Below are 21535 nucleotides of genomic sequence, written 5' to 3'. Positions count from 1 at the left end.
ATGACATTGCAGGATTGTCTTTCAAGCTGTGATAAGGTAGCATCTACACAAGTTCTACACAAGTACAGCTTCAGACTTAGGAAATGTCTGTTTTTGTGGAGCCCTTATAGTTCGATATAAACATTACAAATGGTAGGGGGGAAAACAAACTGTTTAAAACTAACTTTTAAATATTTTAATGTAAATATTAAGCCAGGGACGTGCAAGGCGAGCTACTTCCCAGGGCAGGCTAGCGTTCACTTTCTAAGTACAGCCAATCAACTGGGTGAACGTAACCGTACGTAATTAATATGTATGAGGCAAGAATGTGGGCGTTTCCAAAAAGATACAGGTGATAGCTGGCACCTGACAGACAGTTATTAACACAAACATTTGGATTTTCTCGGCGTTTTTTCTCCCTCAATGGGTGACGGTATAAGTAAAACATATGGATAAAATTACATTTGTAGACATTGTCCATCGATGGAGTCCAGAGTTTGTTAAAGGTTGTCTTTCGACATATGAAGAACATATTTGCATCTCGGCTGCTCTTTACGTCTTGTCTGCTTTTATATTACTGGTTTCCTGTTCACTGTAAGTACAGTGTGATTAAAATTAGCAGAAGTTTGTAAATGGATAAACTCATAACTTGTTTCTCCTGCAGTCTCCTTTATCACAGATGTAAATCGCGGACCAGGAGTTTGGGCGATGAAGCACTTTGTGCCTTGTATTGTTTTGTGGGCAACTTGTGCAGCGCAGTGGGCGCTTTCCTTTCCAAACAGTTTGATTTTCAGGTGAGAAATTAGAAATACGTTCCGCGGAACCGTTTTATCATTACTTTATGAGCTCTGAATCAGCAACGGTTGAAACCTGCCGACAGACAGTGTCACCTACCGGCCGGAACAGGTACTGTTCAACGTCAGATTCAGATTTGAAGACTGCTGTGTGTGTGCAGCTGTTCATGGCACACACGAAAACAGCCGTTTGTCGTATAAACCAATGTGCTACTGAAATATAGACATCATCAGATTGATTTTAGATAACATTAAAGAAATTATGTGTGAAATAGGTTCCAGTAACCTGCCAAAATTATGACGAAAGAGAGAGAGAAGGTGGTTTGAACATCAGAGTGAATGGGTTACACTGTAAATGATTCAGTTCTATAGTCTACTTTCTTAAAAACTGCCCACTGAATGAAGGTAACATGTTCTGTGTTCTGTTGCAGATTTCTATGGCTTCATATATGGCCATTTTGGATGTTGTTCACTTCCTGTCAATATCTTTCTCCATTTATTTATGGTACAAGTCAAAAATGGGTACGGGTTAGATATTCTATATATCATTTGCATTAGTGTATTGTGCTGTCACAATAAATGGTGTATCATTTGTGCTCTAAAGGAAAGAAAATCAGAATGATTTCCAGGAGGAGGCGGCAGAATTTTCTAACCGTGTGTCTGCTTTTTGTAATGAGCGGCAGTGTTTACATGGGTTTACCAGTCCATTCGAGTGCAAAAAGGCTTTCTCCAACCATGAGGAGACTACTTAGCATCTTCCTCAATGTAGGTAAAGTCAGAGGAGTATATGGAGCCATACCATATGTAAACTTATGCAAAATACTGATAACTCCACTTTAAGCAAGAGTACCACCTGAACTTTGCATGTGTCTTTTGGGAACAGGACCATACTGAGAAACTTGGTTATGTGCTGGGTCTTCTGTTCTTCGCAATTAGCTGGACCGCCAAGTTTCCCTTCATCCTGAAAGCTGTGGGTGGCTTTTTAAAAAAAAAATCTAAATAATTATTTTTTCAACTCCACATTACAACACACTATCATGTGTGTCCACTTAGTTGTACACAAATGTCATAATGTCCTGAGTTTCATAATCATCCTTGAGCTCTCATGCACTTTGTGTAAACTATGCCATTATGTCTTTTTCAGAATAGAGGAGAGCAGAGTTCTGCTGTGCAAGTGTCATCTAGAGTTCTGTCTTCAGTTGCTGGAGGTCTATACGGCTCTGCCATTCTTCTCTATGACACCGAGCTAAGATCAGTTATCAAAGCAATGCCATGGATTCTCTCAGCTATCAGCTGTGCTGTTCTGGATCTTTCTGTATCCTTTGACACGTACTGTGAGTGAATGTAGGTCTGCATTATTGGACAGTCTGCTTTTAATTATTTTGCTTTGGTGCTTTTCTTGTGCCTTAAAGGGCTAGTCCACCCAAAAATGTAAATTCTGTAATTTGCCCACCCTCATGTTGTTTCAAACCAGACTTTTGGCTATCTTCAGAACACACAAAGATATTTCTAATAAAATATTAGCGATTTGGGGCACTGTTGAGCTCTGTTTGATGCTTCAAAAAGCCCATAGAGATCATAAAACGGTGTAATTTTTTTTTTCTTCCAGAGATTGTTTTTCCATCACTCATTTTTGTGATACTTCAAAATGCACATTAAAACTGGGTGATGAAAACATTGTTAATGTTTCCTAAAAGAAAGGACTGATTCTGAACTGCTTGAAACGAGTTATCAGTAATTCAATTCTTACTTCCTGACCTGTAGTTTTGTAACACATTTACATAATGCCAGCCTGTGTTCTCATTGGCTGCCCCCAAACAGTGTCTGCTTTGACCTTCCCTCAAATACTGTAGTTGTAGCTGAGGTCTGGAAGAGTTTGGTTCATGTTGTCAAGAAGACACTCTTCCAAAGTTTAGGGACTCTACTGTAAAAGCAATGCCATTGTTACAGTTTGTGTCACTGTGTCTAAAAGTGCTCAGGAAGCCTCTGGAGCTGAAATACAGATAATATAATGGGCGTTGTTTCGTTTAGAAAGGAGAGATTGGATCAAACCGTTTCAGACACTAAGAAAAGCAGTGATGCTGTATATTGAGAAAATCGAGGAAAATTGTTTCTTGACCCTGGATGCTATTTTAGGAGACCTCCAAATCAAAACTAGGAACCTTTAAAATTAGCATAATAGGAGTTAGAAATGTTTGTGGAAATTCTCAATATTAAATGATGTACCTGTTCTACTCTTTAACTTTGGTCTTTCAGATTGTGGTCCTAATCTGTTTCAGATCCAGGCATAAACGCCCTTCTGTCCGGTGTTTAGACTCAGATACTGAATCTTTACTTGGTGACTCTTCTGTCACGGGTCGGTTGTGTAACAACAATGTTGAATGCTGCAGGAAGAAGCACCTCTCAGGTAGAGGCATCTCTTCTAAAGGGACTGACATGGGACTCTACATGGATGTCAACATACAGCCAATGAGGAAGGTTTGCACTTGTTTTTTCTTTTTGGTAAAGTGGTTATATGGTGTTTTAAACTGTCTATAAGGTACACTATATTGCCAAAAGTTTTGGGACTTTACATGCACGTAAACTTTAATGACATCCCATTCTTAATCCATAGGGTTTAATATGGAGTTGGCCCACCCTTTGCAGCTATAACAGCGTTAAACTCTTATGGGAAGTCTTTCCACAAAGTTTAGGACTGTTAATGGGATTTTTGACCATTCTTCTAGGAGCACATTTGTGAGGTCAGGCACTGATGTTGGACAAGAAGGCCGGGCTCGCAGTCTCTGCTCTAATTCATCCCAAAGTTGTCTTGGTATGCTGAATCATTAAAAGTTACTTTCACTGCAACTAAGAGGCCAAGCCAAAAAAACCCCCAAAAAACTACACTATAATCCCCCCTCCATCAAACTTTACATGTGGCATAATGCAGTCAGGCCAGTACCATTCTCCTGGCAACTGTCAAACTCAGACTCGTCCTTCGGATTGCCAAAGAGAGACGCATAATTCATCACCCCAGAGAATGCATCTTCACTGCTCCAGAGTCCAGTGGCAGCGTGCGTTAAACCACAGCATCCGATGTTTTGCATTGTACTTGGTGATAAGGCTTGGATGCCTCTAACAGTTAACCGTGGAGGCGTGGAATATTTCGTAGTAAGAAAATTTCACAAATTAATTTAAAAAAAGGATTTATTGCACAGGTGGCAACCTATCACGGTACTACACTTGAATTTACTGAGCTCCTGAGAGCGACCCATTCTTTCATAAATGTTTGTAGAAGCATCTGCATGTAACCTGATGTCATCATACTCAGATTCTAGTAAGAATATGAGTGTGACGCTGTGATTTATGGGCCGTTTTAACCGAAAAGAAAATGCCTCTGCACTCAGCTAGATAGACCTACAACCAATCAGAGCAATGGAGTAAGTGACCGATGTTGAGCAATGCAAAGTTGTCAACAAAACTCAACTGTGCGCTTGCTGGAAGAAGTAGAAGATGTGTAAATGATCTTTGCCTGTTGTAAAAATAATTTAAGGATTCACAGAGTACTTGCCAACACGATCATCATTTTGAGAGAAATAGTAAAGGTGAATGCATATAAGAACATCTTTGTTGTAAACTAATTCAACCCAAACGCTCTTTGGTGATGTGGATATTACGTTACTGTTGATCATGTGTCCATCACCGTATAAAGCCCAACCTGACTATTTGATCGGTCCGAACAGCTCCTGTTCGAGCATAGTCGCTCAAAAACTGATCAAGTCCAGCCCGAACTTCCCAACCTCAAATGTTGTGGGTGGGGCTGAGTTCGGCTGGCATCCAGGGTTGTCTGCATGCCTAGGTGTTTGATTTTATACACCTGTGGCCATGGAAGTGATAGGAACACCTGAATTCAGACACATGATATGGAGGGGTGTCCCAATACTTTTGGCAATATAGTGTTAATGATTCAACGTTATGACTGGTGGCTCTTCCAGGTTTGTTTAAAGGAGGTGACCATCTCACGGAACGGCTCATCGGAGAGTCTACCTCTGACGAGGACTGTCAGGGTGGTGCGGGTCGACGAACCATGTTCATCTGGTACCTCGACTGATTCATCCTCTATCGGCTCTGAACTAGAGGTAAAAAACCCTTTTTTTTCGAGGTGTATCAATTTTTCCCATTTTTTTTATTTTAATTTAAATGAGGGGGATGCATACCTTTATTGAACATCCAGTGTAGTAGGAGGCTGCAGTACTGCTCTCTGAGGGTAGATGGTAGCAGAGTTTTAAAGAATAAAGATGATTTGAATCAAATCACATGTAAAGTGTGAAAAACTGTTTGTGTGTTGATAATCTTTCAAAAGGATTAATCTACCTAATGCCTGCACACTAAATTGTACCTGCCACAGTATTGCTGAAAAATGTTGTTGCGGTCTAGTTTTCTTGGCTCTCTAAGTGGCTTTTGAGAATGCCAAGTGATTGAGGATGTCATTTAATCTAAAACAAAGGCAAATCGCCCTGGATGAAAACAATTGGACTTTGTTTTATTCACTAAACAGGAAAAAGCTAAGCATGTGAACCTCCTTAGACACAGTGCGCGATAAAGGACAAGCACAGAGTTCAGAGCATGACATCTTTCTTGATGTCAAGAGCCGTCTTCCAGTGATTACATGTACAGTTTCCCACAGCTCTTACTGTAAGTAAAGCTCTAGCATCAGGTGAAATTGTAATAATAATACAACGGGTTATATAAAGACTCGTACTAGCAGTGAGTGTTGAATAACATAATTAAATTGATATAAAACGTATATGAATGAGAAGAGTTTGGGCACATTTAGTTACAATGACAAATCAAAATGTGAGATTCTTGCAATTGCATTGCGTTGAGTCACTTACTGTAAGCAGCTGTGAAAGAGAAAGCTGGGCTTGGTGTTCCAGAAGCTCATGTTGTTGCTTGATTGTTCTGCTGTTAAAGATCTGTAATAAAGGAACAGGGCAGGACCTTTCTACATCGGAAGTGGTACAAAATACTTGTTCAGTCTACAGGAGATTTGGCCCGCGACTGCTATTTTAAGAGCGGGTCTGTCGCCCGCCCGATGCATGGAGAACAGTGGACAGGCTAAGGAGTTTTCTTAACCCTGTTCTCTGAGGAAGGGTTGTTTGTGTCTGTGCGTCTGAGTAACTAAACACTCCTGTGCAGCTATTCATGCGTTAAATGAACGCTTTAGCCCAAAATAAAAAAGTCATTTTATCACCCGTATCTCTTTCCACACCCATTAAAGTTTGTTGTTTCTGCATAAAACAAATGCTGAAATTGCACACATTTGTATTTACTTTTAATTTTTAATGCATTCCTTTTAATCAATTTGAATTAAATGTTTTTTTTATTTATTTAATGAATTGGGTTTAAGGTAATTATTTATTAAAGGAATTTATTACATTTATTAATTCAATGATTTATTCATTACAGGTATTTATTAAAATATTGATTTATTTATGAAATTTTTTTTTTTAGCTTTAAAGTTTGTATCATTGTTAATAGGCTACCATGTGCCGATACTGTAATATTTATCATCATTCATATTCTAATTCTTTTAAAAAACATTTACAATTTTATGTAAATGTTTTTATGCAGTGGGACTTTGAAGAAACAAAAACACAATGGGTACCAGTAGAGGAAGATCTGCAGAAAACCGAGGCGTTTCCTCTCCAGGAGTGGCCAGTGGGTTTGATTTCGGAGTCAACCAGCCGACCCAGCTCTCGTATGTGCATCTGCAGCCGCGCACAGCTAGTGGAGAACTTGGCATCCAAATAATTTGAACACTGAGCCCGGTACCGCCAAGTTGAATGAGTATGCGTTAATTACATAACATGATTTGAGTGCAAGTTTAATAAAGCAGTGTAAAACTGGATGTCATGTTCACGTACAGTATAAAGCCATCATTTGCATCATGTAACATTTATGTAATCTGATCAGGCATGTTTTTTTGAGTTTTCTGTGTACGGGTGACGGTGTCTCTCAAACCTTAGAGCTGATCTGACTATTGTTGAAGTTCCAGCTTTAGACGACTGATCTACTCTTGTATCCTTCCCTCGTGGCAAATAAGGCTCTCGGCACTTCCCTGTCATTCAAGCTGATGGCTTTTTCCATTGTCGCCCTCTTTCCTCTCCAGAGCTGCGTCCCTGATTAATGGGATGGCTCTGAAAACCTTATCGGACCTGTCATTTGCATAGACGATACTGAACGCTGACAAATGAAGGGAGGTGTCACATCGACTGCCCTAATAAAAACAATATCACCGTTTTGCAGGCCTGTCAGGTCGAGAGGTCACTTCCTTTATTTTGATAGTTTCTGCCGGTTTATTTGAGCTGGACTGGACACGGCCCAGCAGCCCAAGATAAGGCGTAGACGAGACCGTGAGCGTTTTCAGCGTCCCCGCCGGTCACCAGACTCGGCCTGCCCTGGCTTGTGACTTTGCCTCCCATGCTCTTTGTATCTCAGTCAGTCGGGTTTAACAAACGGGTATTCAGGAGACTTCCTCAAAGCCAGATAGCAAGACAATGTGTTGATTAGTGTATGTCAAGCACATGAGGACATTTCTTGTCCTGGTGGCTTTGCGTCGGGGACGTGAATAATGCATAGGCCGACACGGAATCTCTAGAACTGCAGAAATTTGCCTGAAAATGTACATTATTCACAAAGCTCTACGCAGTCTTTGTCTTTTGCATATTCTTTCATTGAATAGTTGAGATTCTGATAAGAGATTTTGTATAGAGACAGCGATGTGTCCTGTCAGTACTTTCTTTCGTTTAGCTGCTGATTCAATCAATTAATGCAGTTAAATGAATAAAAAGTTAATTTAATTATACTCTCAGCTACCAAGTACAATAATCTTTAATCCATTCTACTGAATTTTGCAGATTCATCACCTAATGTCTGCTAATGTGACAAATTATAGGGCTAGTTCACTCAAAAATATAACATTTTTCATCATTTGCTCACCCTCATGTTAACCTGTATGTCTTTGGTCTGTGAAACACAAAATATCTTTTTTTTTTCTCTTATTATTTTTTTCAAGGTCCAATCTCCTGGAACCAGTTTTCTAGTATGCTATTATTTTTATTCAGGTTTTTATATTTTCAGTTATTTTAATTTGTATTCACCATTGGTACGGAAGCTTATTGCATTCACTTAACTTGACTTAATTATCTCAGAATTATGAGAGAATTTTTCATGAATAAATTTTTTTTGCTCTGTTTTTCTGAATTAATGAGATCCCTCAAAATCCAGCCAAGAGCTCTATTTTAGCTGGATTGCATGGAAGTAAAAATACGGAAGCTTATTGCATTCACTTGAGAAAAAAAAAATCTACTCTGTTTTTCTGAATTAATGACTTAATTTTTCATGAATAATTTTTTTTGCTCTGTTTTTCTGAATTAATGACTTAATTCTTTCTTGAAAAAAAAAATTGTTCTGTTTTTCTGAATTAATGACTTAATTCTTTCTTGAAAAAAAAAATTTGTTCTGTTTTTCTGAATTAATGACTTAATTATCTCAGAATTCTGAGATCATTTTTCATGAATAAATTTTTTTTGCTCTGTTTTTCTGAATTAATTACTTAATTATCTCAGAATTATGAGATCATTTTTCATGAATAAATTTTTTTTGCTCTGTTTTTCTGAATTAATGACTTAATTCTTTCTTGAAAAAATAAAATAAAAATTGTTCTGTTTTTCTGAATTAATGAGATCCCTGAAAAATCCAGCCAAGAGCTCTATTTTAGCTGGATTGCATGGAAGTAAACATGTCCCGCCTTTCAAATTTAATCAGGATTTATTTTACTTTGGGTTTGAGACATTGTCTTTAAGTAATAAAAATTGTATTGTTTTTAGTGCATCAACTTTGTGCAGACAGCTCATGACAGCAGAAATGAACATTCTGATCTGCTTGACATTGCTATTGCACTCCATGGGGATCCAGTATTTTCAACAATTGCCTGATTGTCTCTTGTGTCACCACGTAGCCAGCCTGAATGCATTTCAGATGCATCATCTTAACACGATCACATAGTAATGCGTATCAATAGTACGAGTGTGAAATCGTGTCTAATGTATATCGTCTGGAATGTATATTGTGTGGAATGTTTACTGAGATAATGCACGTGCTACACAGTCTTTCGCGTGCATGCATATGACATGCTCTTGAGTAGGTTGGGGATGGTGGGATGGGGGGTTCGTACGTATAATATGCCATAAAGTGCGTATCATAAGCACGTGAAAAACTGTGTACCATATGCACACCAAAACTCATTTTAGCGTATACATTCCACAAGATTGCACACTTATTTATACTACTATTTATACGAATTTTCATGAGATCGGCTGTCTGCACAAATTTGAAAGGCGGGACATGTTTACTTCCATGCAATCCAGCTAAAATAGAGCTCTTGGCTGGATTTTGAGGGATCTCATTAATTCAGAAAAACAGAACAATTTTTTTTTTTTCAAGAAAGAATTAAGTCATTAATTCAGAAAAACAGAGCAAAAAAAATTATTCATGAAAAATTATCTCATAATTCTGAGATAATTAAGTCATTAATTCAGAAAAACAGAACACAAAAAAAAATTATTCATGAAAATTTATCTCATAATTCTGAGATAATTAAGTCATTAATTCAGAAAAACAGAGTAGATTTTTCCTCTCTCAAGTGAATGCAATAAGCTTCCGTAAATAAGCTTCCGTACTTCGGTCATTTTATTTTGTCTTTTTTTTTTAAATATTAAATATTACTATTTGTTTTATTTTTATTTAGTTTAATTTCCAGTTTGTAATTTTAGTGCCAAATTTTAGTTTTGTTTTTGATTTATATTTGATTTTTATATTTATTTCAGTTAATTTAATTATAATTACATTGAAATATTTATTTTTAGGTGAATTATCCCTTTAAGGCATGTTCGCACCAAGGACGATAAATATATAGTTCTACAAATCGTTCTAAATATAAAAGAGTGCACCACAGTGATATCAGGACAGATGAAACTATCGTTGGAATCACTTTCTGAGAATTTTTTTATCCTCCTTTAAAGAGATTGAGCATTTAAAATGGCAGACGACAGAACTAGTGTGGATGCGGATATAGTTAAAATAGTTTTTGGTGTTAACGGGCCTTTAAAGGGATGATCATTTTGTCATCATTTACTTACTCTCAACTGGTTACCAATATTCTTCCAAATATCTTCGTTTGTGAACGGAAGAAAGAAATTCAAACATGTTTGGAACAACTTGAGATAAATCTAAAATAATTTTCATATTTGAGTGAACTATCCCTTTAAGCACGCAATTACTTTTATGAGTTTGAATATTGAAAAATTTGCCCCCTGTGGGACATAAAGTTGATATTGAAATGATTTAATTCTATTTGGAGGGGGAAAAAAGCCCCATCGTTCTCTCAGTCTTTTTATCCACTTTTTGTCCTTAGGTTTTGTGCGTGACGATTCTCAGGCTGGTTTCAATTTGCTCTTTGACACAGATGTGGACTCAGACAATGCTGAGCCATCATTTCACAGAGCGTCTGACGTAAAATGCCGTGGAGGATGTGCCTGTCTGATGTCACTGAACTCTGGCTGGGCATCAAGCGAGCGGCCTGCCTGAGGGGTTTGAGTTTGTAGTTAATCCTCTACCCCCCTTGAACTTGGAGATATAAAAGCAAACTGCCCAGCTTTGTTTAAATAGGTGGAATTCTGTTTGCTCATCTGACTCCAAGCACGGATTAGAACATCTGAAGCTGCAGTTGTGCGCGAGGACTCTTGTTTGTCTTTTGGATTGGTGTGTACGTCATCTTGAACTCACTACACTCTTAATAATAAAGGTTACGAAAGAAGAACCCCTTTCTTCATGTTAAAAACATGAAATATTGAAATAACCCTTTTCTACCATAAAGAACTTTTATCCAGTGGAAAGGTTCCATGCATGTTAAAGATCTTTCATGGAATTTTCAATGCCAATTAAGAACATTTATTTTTAAAGGCCCAGAATATTTTTTTTCCAGCTGATGAATGATTATAATCTTTGACAGCCAATTGGAATCCATCCTACTTGAAAGACCTTGAGTATTAAACTGACAAACGACAAAACTGCTGCAGTGTGTGCTCCGAATCAACAGAGCGACATTGGTGTTGCTGCTAATATACTAAATTATACCACTGAAGAGCCTTAAAACTAGCCTAGAAATCTAGACGCACCCTAGCGGCAGCAAATCTAATCTGCCCGCAAGTGTCGTCTAGCAACTCTAAATACCCCTCTGAGCTGTATTCCTCACAATCTGGACGGGCCAATCACGTCGTGTATAGAGTTGGTGGGTGGGGCCATAATGACGGCAGAGTTGCGTTTGCGTGCTTCTAGTAAACACAGAAACTGGCGAACGGCGGTCTTTCGAATCAGCTTTGACCGCGACTCTGGAAGACTTGGAGTTAAGCTTTCCTCTGAGAAAAGAACAAAGAACGGCACTGAAGTCATTCTTAAAAAGGGAAGATGTGTTCGGAGTTTAGCCGACCGGATACGGTGAATATTTAATCTATCAACAAGCTCTGCTTCACCGTCGTTGCTCTGGTTGGTGTAGCGCTATCCTATCGCGTGCAGAGGGAGTTTGAAAGACAACCGTTTATCCGCCCCTCAGATTGAGCCCTGTCTATGGTGAGTTTCCAGACCAAACATCTTGATGTGGGTCTGGCTTGTCAGGCTACCTTAAAACCATAGACTGTAAAAAATATGGAAGAAGTGTCTGTGACGTCACCCACAGGTTTCTGATGAGCATTTTTGAAGCCTAAAGTGGTTTGGAGAAGGCCATCGGCCTTTTGACAGCGCGTAATTCCCGAGTAATTGAAAATAGGCAAAGAGGTGGGATGAGGGTGGAGCTAAGATGGCTGGTTGCTGAAACCACGCCCACCTAGCTTGACCATAGTGGCAATAGTTTTGACTACTAGACGAGAATAGTTTTTGTGCGCAAAAAAACTACTTGTATACGACAATTCACAATGACGCCACAACAGCAATAAACCGTTCGTCCGGGTGGCAAAAGCCAAAGCGTTCCTATGGCAACGCTAGTAAATTGCTTGGGATTCAGACAAAGTTAACATGATTATTGAGGGACTGATTAACTAATTTAGGAGATAGCAATACATGAAATGCCTAACCTTGCTCCTGTAGATGTAGCGCTAGTCTAATACCATCATTTTTAAATGAGCCTCAGCCTACCATTTAGTTATTTTAGTGACTGTTGCTGTTTGACTTACAATATGTTAGGCTATCGTAAATGGTCTATTTCCCTGTTATCTAACTAAAATGGCTATGATCATTTTCTGTTGCTCGTCGGGGTCGGATCAGATGGCACAGACATGAGCTTCTGACGGTCAAAAGGATAGCGTGCTGTAGACTAGCGCTACTCCGCTAACGTTTGGCATTCACTCAAACTAAACTTGTGGTGATGATGAAGCCAGTGTGGTACACGCATCAATCATCCATCAGCCTACAACTATGCTTTTCCTATTTCTTCCATTGACATTCGATCAGTAGCCTACACATGACACTAGAAGTTCAGTCTCTTCCTACTTTTACTTCAGGCAGTGACTGGCAATGAGTTCGATCTTTAAAAGAGATCTAAAGTTTACTAATATTAGTCTTGAATTTCCCCAGCTGAAGATATGCTCTGCTATGATTTTGTAGATGGACTGTTTTGAGAATACTTCTCTGTAGCGCCTCTTTTGACGACGTCCACTCGCTTCAGCCTCCTCACCCACAGGTCTTGCTGGATATATTTACTTTTTTCTGAAGGAAATCGATACAATCCTACACCTTTTGCTGTATATCTGACGGCGCAACCCCAAACACAACACGTTTTCGTCATAGTTTCATCTTTAATCAACAACAATGTTCTTAACTATGTATCTGTTTACAGTAGCCGGCTGGATCTCTTCAGTTTGTCAGTAGAAGCCGCTCGCGTTCTGCCACCCAGAAGTATCTTGGTGCCGATTGTTTACAAACGTTCTGAAATGCCGTATAGTGATGGGCCAATTTCAAATCAAAGTTTCGAAAGTTATGAATCAGCGTATTGATTCATGATTCGGATCAACAATGTCATGTGATTTCAGTAGTTTGCCAGTTTGACACGCGATCTGAATCATGAATCAATATGCTGATTCAGTTTGAAACTTTGTTTTGAAATCGGCCCATCACTATGTCTTTATTTGTTTGTTTTTTTGCACAAAAACTATTCCTGTTGCTTCATAAAATGATTGTAGAGCCACTGTAGTGAGATGGGCTTTGTAAAGACGTCTTTACTGCCTTTATGGGTCTTGAGAGAGGAAATCACATTGGTGTAAATGAACGCCTGTCTGAGCCATCAGATTTCAACAAAAATATCTTCACTTGTGTTCTGACATTAGGTTAAGTAATTAATGACAGAATTTTCATTTTTGGGTGAACTAACCCTTTAATTATGCAGAACTTAAGAATTAATATTATTTAAACAGATGAGTTACAAAACAAACACACAAAAAAAAACTCAGTTGAAGGACAAAATTAGCTATATAGATCAAAATTAATTTTTGTACCACGCTGTAAACATACATATATATATATATATATATATATATATATATATATATATATATATATATATATATATATATATATATATATATATATATATATATGTATATATATATATATATACAGTGGCATGAAAAAGTATCTGAAGCCTTTGGAATTTCTCACATTTCTGCATAAAATCACCATAAAATGTGATCTGATCTTTGTCAAAATGACACAAATGAAAAAACAGTGTCTGCTTTAACTAAAACCACCCAAACATTTATAGGTTTTCATATTTTTAATGAGGATAACATGCAAACAATGACAGAAGGGGGAGGAATAAGTAACTGAACCATCACATTTAATATCTGGTTGCCCCCCCCTTTGGCAGCAATAACTTCAACCAGACGCTTCCTGTAGTTGCAGATCAGTCTGGCACATCGATCAGGATCAATCTTGGACCATTCCTCTTTACAAAACTTCTGCAGTTCAGTCAGATTCCTGGGATGTCTGGCATGAATTGCTGTCTTGAGGTCATGCCACAGCATCTCAATGGGGTTCAAGTCAGGACTTTGACTTGGCCACTCCAGAATGTGTATTTTGTTGTTCTGAAACCATTCTGAAGTTGATTTACTTCTATGTTTTGGGCCATTGTCCTGTTGCAGCATCCATCCTCTTTTTAGCTTCAACTTTCTGACAGACGGCCTCAGCTTTTCCTGCAAAACATCCTGATAAACTTTTGAATTCATTTTTCCATTAATGATTGCAATTTGTCCAGGCCCTGAGGCAGTAAAACAGCCCCAAACCATGATGCTCCCTCCACCATGTTTCACGGTGGGGATGAGGTGTTGATGTTGGTGAGCTGTTCCATTTTTCCTCCACACATGACGTTGTGTGTTCCTCCCAAACAGTTCAACTTTAGTTTCATCAGTCCACAAAATATTTTGCCAGAAGTTCTGTGGACTATCCAAGTGCCTTTTTGCGAACATTAAACGTGCAGCAATGTTTTTTTTAGACAGCAGTGGCTTCCTCCGTGGAGTCCTCCCATGAACACCATTCTTGGCCAGTGTTTTACATATAGTCGATGTATGCACAGAGATATTGGACTGTGCCACTGATTTCTGTAAGTCTTTAGCAGACACTCTAGGGTTCTTTTTTACCTCTCTGAGTATTCTGCGCTGAACTCTTGTTGTCATTTTTGGTGGACGGCCACTCCTTGGGAGAGAAGCAACAGTGCCAAACTCTCTCCATTTGTAGAAAATTTCTCTAACTGTGGATTGATGAACATCCAGACTTTTAGAGATGGTTTTGTAACCTTTCCTGGCTTTATACAAATCAATAATTCTTGATCGCAGGTCTTCAGAGAGCTCTTTTGAGCGAGCCTTGGTGCACATCAGACAATGCTTCTCATCAAGACACAATTCTTACCAGGTGTGTGTTTTATAGTGAGCAGGGCAGCTTTAAGCCACTCGTCAGTGATTGGAAACACCCCTGACTTAAATTGTTTGGTAAAAATTGGTATTAATTGCTCTAAAAGTCTCCTTAGGCAGAAGGTTCAGTTACTTATTCCTCCCCCTTCTGTCATTGTTTGCATGTTATCCTCATTAAAAATATGAAAACCCATAATTGTTTGGGTGGTTTTAGTTAAAGCAGACACTGTTTTTTCATTTGTGTCATTTTGACAAAGATCAGATCACATTTTATGGTGATTTTATGCAGAAATGTGAGAAATTCCAAAGGCTTCAGATACTTTTTCATGCCACTGTATATATATATATATATAACAATTTTCTGTAAAGTTGGGCATTTTAACTTGGGGGAGATACAGATTTGACTCCCTTTTGGAGCCTATCTCTAGCGGTCAGCCAATGAATTGCAGTTTAAATCAAGAGAGACCGCAGGAGGTCGCCGCTTGCTTGAAACGTGCAGCATTATTCAGTGTGTTGATGTAATTTCCGCTGAAGCAGGAAAACAGGGCGGAATATATCGAACATCTCCTCCCCTTTTTCAGAGCCGTTGAGCTCAATAAAGCTGGAGTTTACTCCTTACCGTTTCTCCTCCTAATCTCCCCCTTATACCTCATTCTGTGCAGAATTCAAATGGGTCTGATATGTTTTGTGGTATGTGCCAACTCGCGCATGATCTGATGAGAAGCTGAAGTGCAGAGTGAATGTCAGAGACGGAGTTTTGAATGCTTTTATTTTCTAAATGTAAACACGACAGCAAGGCTAACATATTCCTTATAAAAGCCATAAAAACTTCAATTTCGGTTTCATGGGGACTTTAACATCCTTGGTGCCTTTAAAGTGAATCAAGGGGCAGAATGAGCTGGCTTAAAATCAGGCTTTTCTGATACTCCATTTCTGCTTTTTACTCCGAATGTGTTATGCCTATGCATGTTCATCCGTTTCCTGTGTGGTTTTGAATGGATAGTTTCTGTTTTAGGTCTTGTGGTTTTATCACAACCTACAAACACGCGAGATTTCCAACATCATATCAGATATATGTTAAACATGGGGCTAATCAGATGTATGCTCGATGAGCTTATTCATTCATCATTCATATAATAAGCATCATAATACATCACTTCCTCTTAATGTAATTTGTAAAAAAGCAGTTAGTGGTAAGAGATTTTGACTTTCAGAACAGCAGATCTGAAAGGTCATTGACCTTTGAACGAACAAATAGTTAGACAACTCATTGTTTATGTAATACAATCCCGTAGTAAAACAATACAGCTTCTTATATAATTTATGATCTCAGTTTTTCTCTGCTCACTTGCACTTATCACATGTTTTACATCATATTGATTTTAAAGCAGATAGTGTATAGTTGTATGTCAGGCTAGGGAGTAATGATGAACACATGGGAAAACATCTTAAATATTTTGCTATCTGAATATAATCAAGCTCTCACTGTTTATCACTAGGTGTTAATGCAGTTAGATAATCTCTCTCTCTCTCTCTCTCTCTCTCTCTCTCTCTCTCTCTCTCTCTCTCTCTCTCTCTCTCACACACTCTCTCTCTCTCTCAGCACCAATAAGGATAGGCTCAGGGCAGTCACATGGTGTGCTGATGTCATATCCTGAATGTCACTGAGACCCAGAGATTCTTGCAACATTCACTTTGATGTTAAATAATTCCCAAACAAACAGTTCAGTATATTGAGACAGGAAAAAAAAATCCATAATGCTTCTCCTTTTCACATAATCCCCCAACTTTCTGAAGATAATCTTTATAATATAATAGAAGACACTTGGCAAGTTGTCACATGATTTACTCTTAATATATGAATTAGTTCACCACTACTGTTATCATAATCATTATTATTAATGATATCTATTATTGATATTACTATTGCCGTTACCAACTGATCACCATCTTTAGTATTGTTATTATTATTATTATTATTATTATTATTATTATTATTATTATTATTATTATTATTATTATTATTACCTACGGTTGCTGTCAGCACAAAAGGAGGGAAGAAGGAAGGAAGAGAAGGGAAAAGGGAAGAATTTTTTTTTTTAAATTATCATAATTTTTATTATACGATCACTATTTAAATACTTATACTATTACTACTATTGTTTGTTATTTCAGCTTTTTTTGGTTTTATTGCTGTTACTATTACTGCTTTTTCATTGTTGTTTTTGTGTTGTGTGCTTACTCTGTTGTAAGTTGTGCACTCCTAATAAAAAAAAATACATATACAGTATATACATGCAAATATTTCTTAATTAATGAGGCCATTTTTATATAAACAGGTCCTTCTCAAAAATTAGCATATTGTGATAAAAGTTAATTATTTTTCCATAATGTAAAGATAAAAATTTAACTTTCATATATTTTAGATTCATTGCACACCAACTGAAATATTTCAGGTCTTTTATTGTTTTAATACTGATGATTTTGGCATACAGCTCATGAAAACCCAAAATTCTCAAAAAATTAGCATATCATGAAAAGTTTCTCTAAACGAGCTGTTAACCTAATCATCTGAATCAACTAATTAACTCTAAACACCTGCAAAAGATTCCTGAGGCTTTTAAAAACTCCCAGCCTGGTTCATTACTCAAAACTGCAAGCATGGGTAAGACTGCCGACCTGACTGCTGTCCAGAAGGCCATCATTGACACTTTCAAGCGAGAGGGTAAGACACAGAAAGAAATTTCTGAACGAATAGGCTGTTCCCAGAGTGCTGTATCAAGGCACCTCAGTGGGAAGTCTGTGGGAAGAAAAAAAGTGTGGCAAAAAACGCTGCACAACGAGAAGAGGTGATCGGACCCTGAGGAAGATTGTGGAGAAGGACCGATTCCAGACCTTGGGGGACCTGCGGAAGCAGTGGACTGAGTCTGGAGTTAGAAACATCCAGAGCCACCGTGCACAGGCGTGTGCAGGAAATGGGCTACAGGATGCCGCATTCCCGGGTCTAACAAACTTTTGAACCAGAAACAGCGGCAGAAGCGCCTGACCTGGGCTACAGAGAAGCAGCATTGGACTGTTGCTCAGTGGTCCAAAGTACTTTTTTCGGATGAAAGCAAATTTTGCATGTCATTCGGAAATCAAGGTGCCAGAGTCTGGAGGTAGACTGGGGAGAAGGAAATGCCCAAATGCCTGAAGTCCAGTGTCAAGTACCCACAGTCAGTGATGGTCTGGGGTGCCGTGTCAGCTGCTGGTGTTGGTCCACTGTGTTTTATCAATGGCACGCCGCATTGAAGCAGTCATTTCTGCAAAAGGATTCCCGACCAAGTATTGAGTGCATAACTGAACATAATTATTTGAAGGTTGACTTTTTTGTATTAAAAACACTTTTCTTTTATTGGTCGGATGAAATATGCTAATTATTTGAGAATTTTGGGTTTTCATGAGCTGTATGCCAAAATCATCAGTATTAAAACAATAAAAGACCTGAAATATTTCAGTTGGTGTGCAATGAATTTAAAATATATGAAAGTAAATTTTTTATCATTACATTATGGAAAATAATGAACTTTTATCACAATATGTTAATTTTTTGAGAAGGACCTGTACATAATTATACGCGGTACACAATAGACACACATATTTTATGTAAACACAAATTTTTTTTGGATGCGATTAATTGCAGTTAATACAGTAATAATAATATTTATTAAAATAATAATTGTACTATTATGTTTGAATATGATATTAATTATATATCAATAATGTTTCTCTCATAATATGTGATATGTATGATAATTCAGCTGCGGCAAACCAAATGGCACATGTTCACAATGCAAAATAACAATATACTTTTAAATAAATAAATACACTACAGCTATACAATAAATACTAAATATTTAAAATATTATACAATAAATATAATACAATAATACATTCACTACAGCTTTTTAGTACATACTATTTAGTGCATACCAGGGCCATTTTTTATTAATATATGCTACTACTAAAAGAAATGTTACTCATATATGCCACTTTACTTATCCAATATATTGAATCATATTAGAATCTTTAATAAAAGAAAAATAACTGTAGCCACACCATTTTTCTGGCCCACCTGACGCAGTTCCACGATGACCTCATATCCTCTGCATCACTTCCTGTACATGCTGAGAGAGGCAGATTGTGGAGTCTCTGGCACATTTACACACACTCATCTGCTCTACTACTGACAGCAGTACACTCGAGCCGAGTCCCGCGTCTTTTTGTCCGAGATCATAGCGCTCTCATCATGACCCAAAGGTGATCCTCAATCCCGGTGGTTCTGGGTGAGTGCGATTTAACACACACATACACATCCACACGACCGCGCGCGCTCACACGCACACGCAAACACATGTACGGATCTCTCTTCATTGATGTGTCAGTATGAAGTCATGGCTGCCTGTATTCTTTCTTCCTCGTGTGTCTTCGGTCAGTTTATAGGGTTTATTTCATTATTAAATGATTTAAGTCGATTATTACGCTGTAGTGATGAATATATTTATGTATATGGATCATTAGTCAGTAAGGCTGCTGTGGTCTGTAGTGGAGTAGCCTATGTGTCCTTTGAATTTGACAACGATTATAGAGAATCCATCTAGCGGCGTGATTTAAAGGGATAGTTCCCCGTAAAATAAATCGCCAATGATTTACTTAGTCATGTTCTTTTACATCTGTATGCTATGGTTTCTTCAAATGAACATCCACTAAGAATGTAAGGGACTGACAGCATCAGTAACCATTCACTTTAATTGCGTCGTTTTACTCTACAATGAATAGGGGCTGAAAATGCCATTTTGACATCCTCTTTTTAAAAAAACAAAAAGTCGTATATGTCATATAATATTCAAGTAGTACAATTCGTGTTTAATTTGCGCTTCATGAAACAGCAACATAACTTTTGCTAAGCTGTATTGGTTGGTGTGTAACTTTCTCATGCGCTATTTGGATGGTTTTTTTTGAGAACCAAATTCATCATGATATCTGAAGGATCATGTGACAAACACTGAAGACTGAAGTAATATTAAGAGTTGACATTACAGGGTTAAACAATAATTTAAAATAGAAATTCTAATATTTAATATTACTGTTGTAATGTTTTATTTATTAAATAAATGCAGCATTTCTGAGAGACTTAAAAAAACATTAAAAAAAATCTTACTGACCCCATACTTTTGAAGTGTTTGTATTCATAAATTAACCTCAAAAGTTAATGTTTATGCCCTTTGCTTTCTTGAGCTGCAGTGTTGCTGTTTCTAACTAGTTGATGTTTTCCATCTGCATTTTAATTATAAGGTTTAACTTATGCATTTGAGTTTTTGTACCTTGGCTCAAAGGGCAGTTGTGTCATCACTTGCCTTGTTTTTATGTTATTTATCAAAGGCTTCTTGGGATGTTTAACAGTGACCCCTTTTGGACCTCTTTATATCTTCTATTATTAAGATCTGTTTTGGGTGAACCGATCACAAGCGGTCAGCCTGAATGTATTGCAGTTTACACCTTGTATCAATATGCATCTCAACACGAGGGTTTATATATATATATATCTCGTGTGCACTTTTGTCTCAGTGGTTCAAATGTTTAACGAAGGCTATTTAATTTAGCAAAGTGTCGCACACTACTGTGATTGTAAGCCTGCCAGACGTAAATCTTTTTTGATAGCCTTTTAATGAAATCGTAATGTCAGAATCTCACAGCCTACTTGTATTTAATTGCCTACAATAGATTATTTATTGATTATATTGAACAAAGTCTCGCAGGCCCAGCCTATTTGTAGTCAATCTTTCCCAAACAGAGTTGGAAGAGAGTCAAAACTTACCAGTACTAGGGAGTGGTGAGGCAGGTCCAGCTCAGTTTGTTCTTTTTTGAAGCTGTTGTTTTTTTTGCCAGCTATGGGAGACTTGATATTTGGCTTTGCCACGAAGTTGTCCCTCTCTGCCATGTTTTGATGGAATACTAGCCTACCCGCTATCGTCGGCTGCGCAACCATGTGAGAGAATTGTGTTGTGAGAAGCACGTGCAATTAAAAACTGAGGTCATGCTTATGCGCCTGTATTTTATGCTTTAGTAAAATAAAATTCAAATCATACAAAACATTACGCAGGTACTCTCGCTGACTCGCATATAGGCCTAATCCGTTTCTTAAAGGACAACTCAGGTGAGAAATGAACCTAGGGGTAATTAACAGATGGTTACAGAGTAGATCGTTCTCTGGGGTGCGTTTTCATGGAAATCGAATGTAAAGAGTTTTATCTTTAAAAACAGATTAGCTTTTAACACTTGTCTATGGGGCACTGAGTAGTGAAATTAAATCGCTAGTTAATACCACTAACAAAGCTCAAAATAGCCTCACACTAACACAGTAGCATAATGAGGGTCCCTACATGCAAACCGAAGCATTGAGAACTTTGTAAGTGTACAAACAGTTTAATAAGAAGATACTTTATAAACACAGTGCATTACGCGTTCACGGACAGGCACCATCTTGGAAAACAGTCTTGACTCATCGAGCCACGAGAGCTCTGCTAAGTGATGAACTGTGACTTGGAATCTCATATGGTTCGTTGTTTCCGGAAGAAAACACTGAACACAACAGAGAAAATAAATAAATAAAAATAAAAATGTCCATGTTATTACATTTCACAAACTTAATTCCTATCGACCAGCTCACTTAGAACAGCGCTAGTGGATCGATGAGTCGAGACTGTTTTCCAAGATGGCGCCTGT

The 21535-nt window shown here is 37.8% G+C and overlaps 2 protein-coding genes across 4 annotated transcripts in view; both read left to right on the top strand.

Annotated features, from left to right (window-relative positions):
* The first annotated feature begins 334 nt into the window (after positions 1-334).
* Positions 335-7577, top strand: tmem44 (transmembrane protein 44). Its single transcript, XM_067431572.1, has 9 exons — positions 335-573; positions 644-773; positions 1205-1295; positions 1378-1538; positions 1657-1743; positions 1918-2088; positions 3030-3251; positions 4748-4891; positions 6387-7577. The coding sequence occupies exons 1-9, from the start codon at positions 428-430 to the stop codon at positions 6564-6566; spliced, it is 1332 nt and encodes a 443-aa protein (XP_067287673.1). The 5' UTR covers positions 335-427; the 3' UTR covers positions 6567-7577.
* Positions 7578-18929: 11352 nt separating this feature from the next.
* atp13a3 (ATPase 13A3) overlaps positions 18930-21535 on the top strand; it is a 57793-nt gene continuing 55187 nt past the window's right edge. For all 3 annotated transcript variants that reach the window (XM_067432297.1, XM_067432298.1, XM_067432296.1), the window contains exon 1: positions 18930-19095. The gene's annotated coding sequence lies outside the window, so the exon portion shown is untranslated. The remainder of the gene's footprint in view (positions 19096-21535) is intronic.

This window comes from Pseudorasbora parva, chromosome 22 (assembly GCF_024679245.1).
Source record: "Pseudorasbora parva isolate DD20220531a chromosome 22, ASM2467924v1, whole genome shotgun sequence".
In the NCBI taxonomy this organism is placed as follows: domain Eukaryota; kingdom Metazoa; phylum Chordata; class Actinopteri; order Cypriniformes; family Gobionidae; genus Pseudorasbora; species Pseudorasbora parva.
This window is presented reverse-complemented; position numbering and strand designations above follow the sequence as displayed.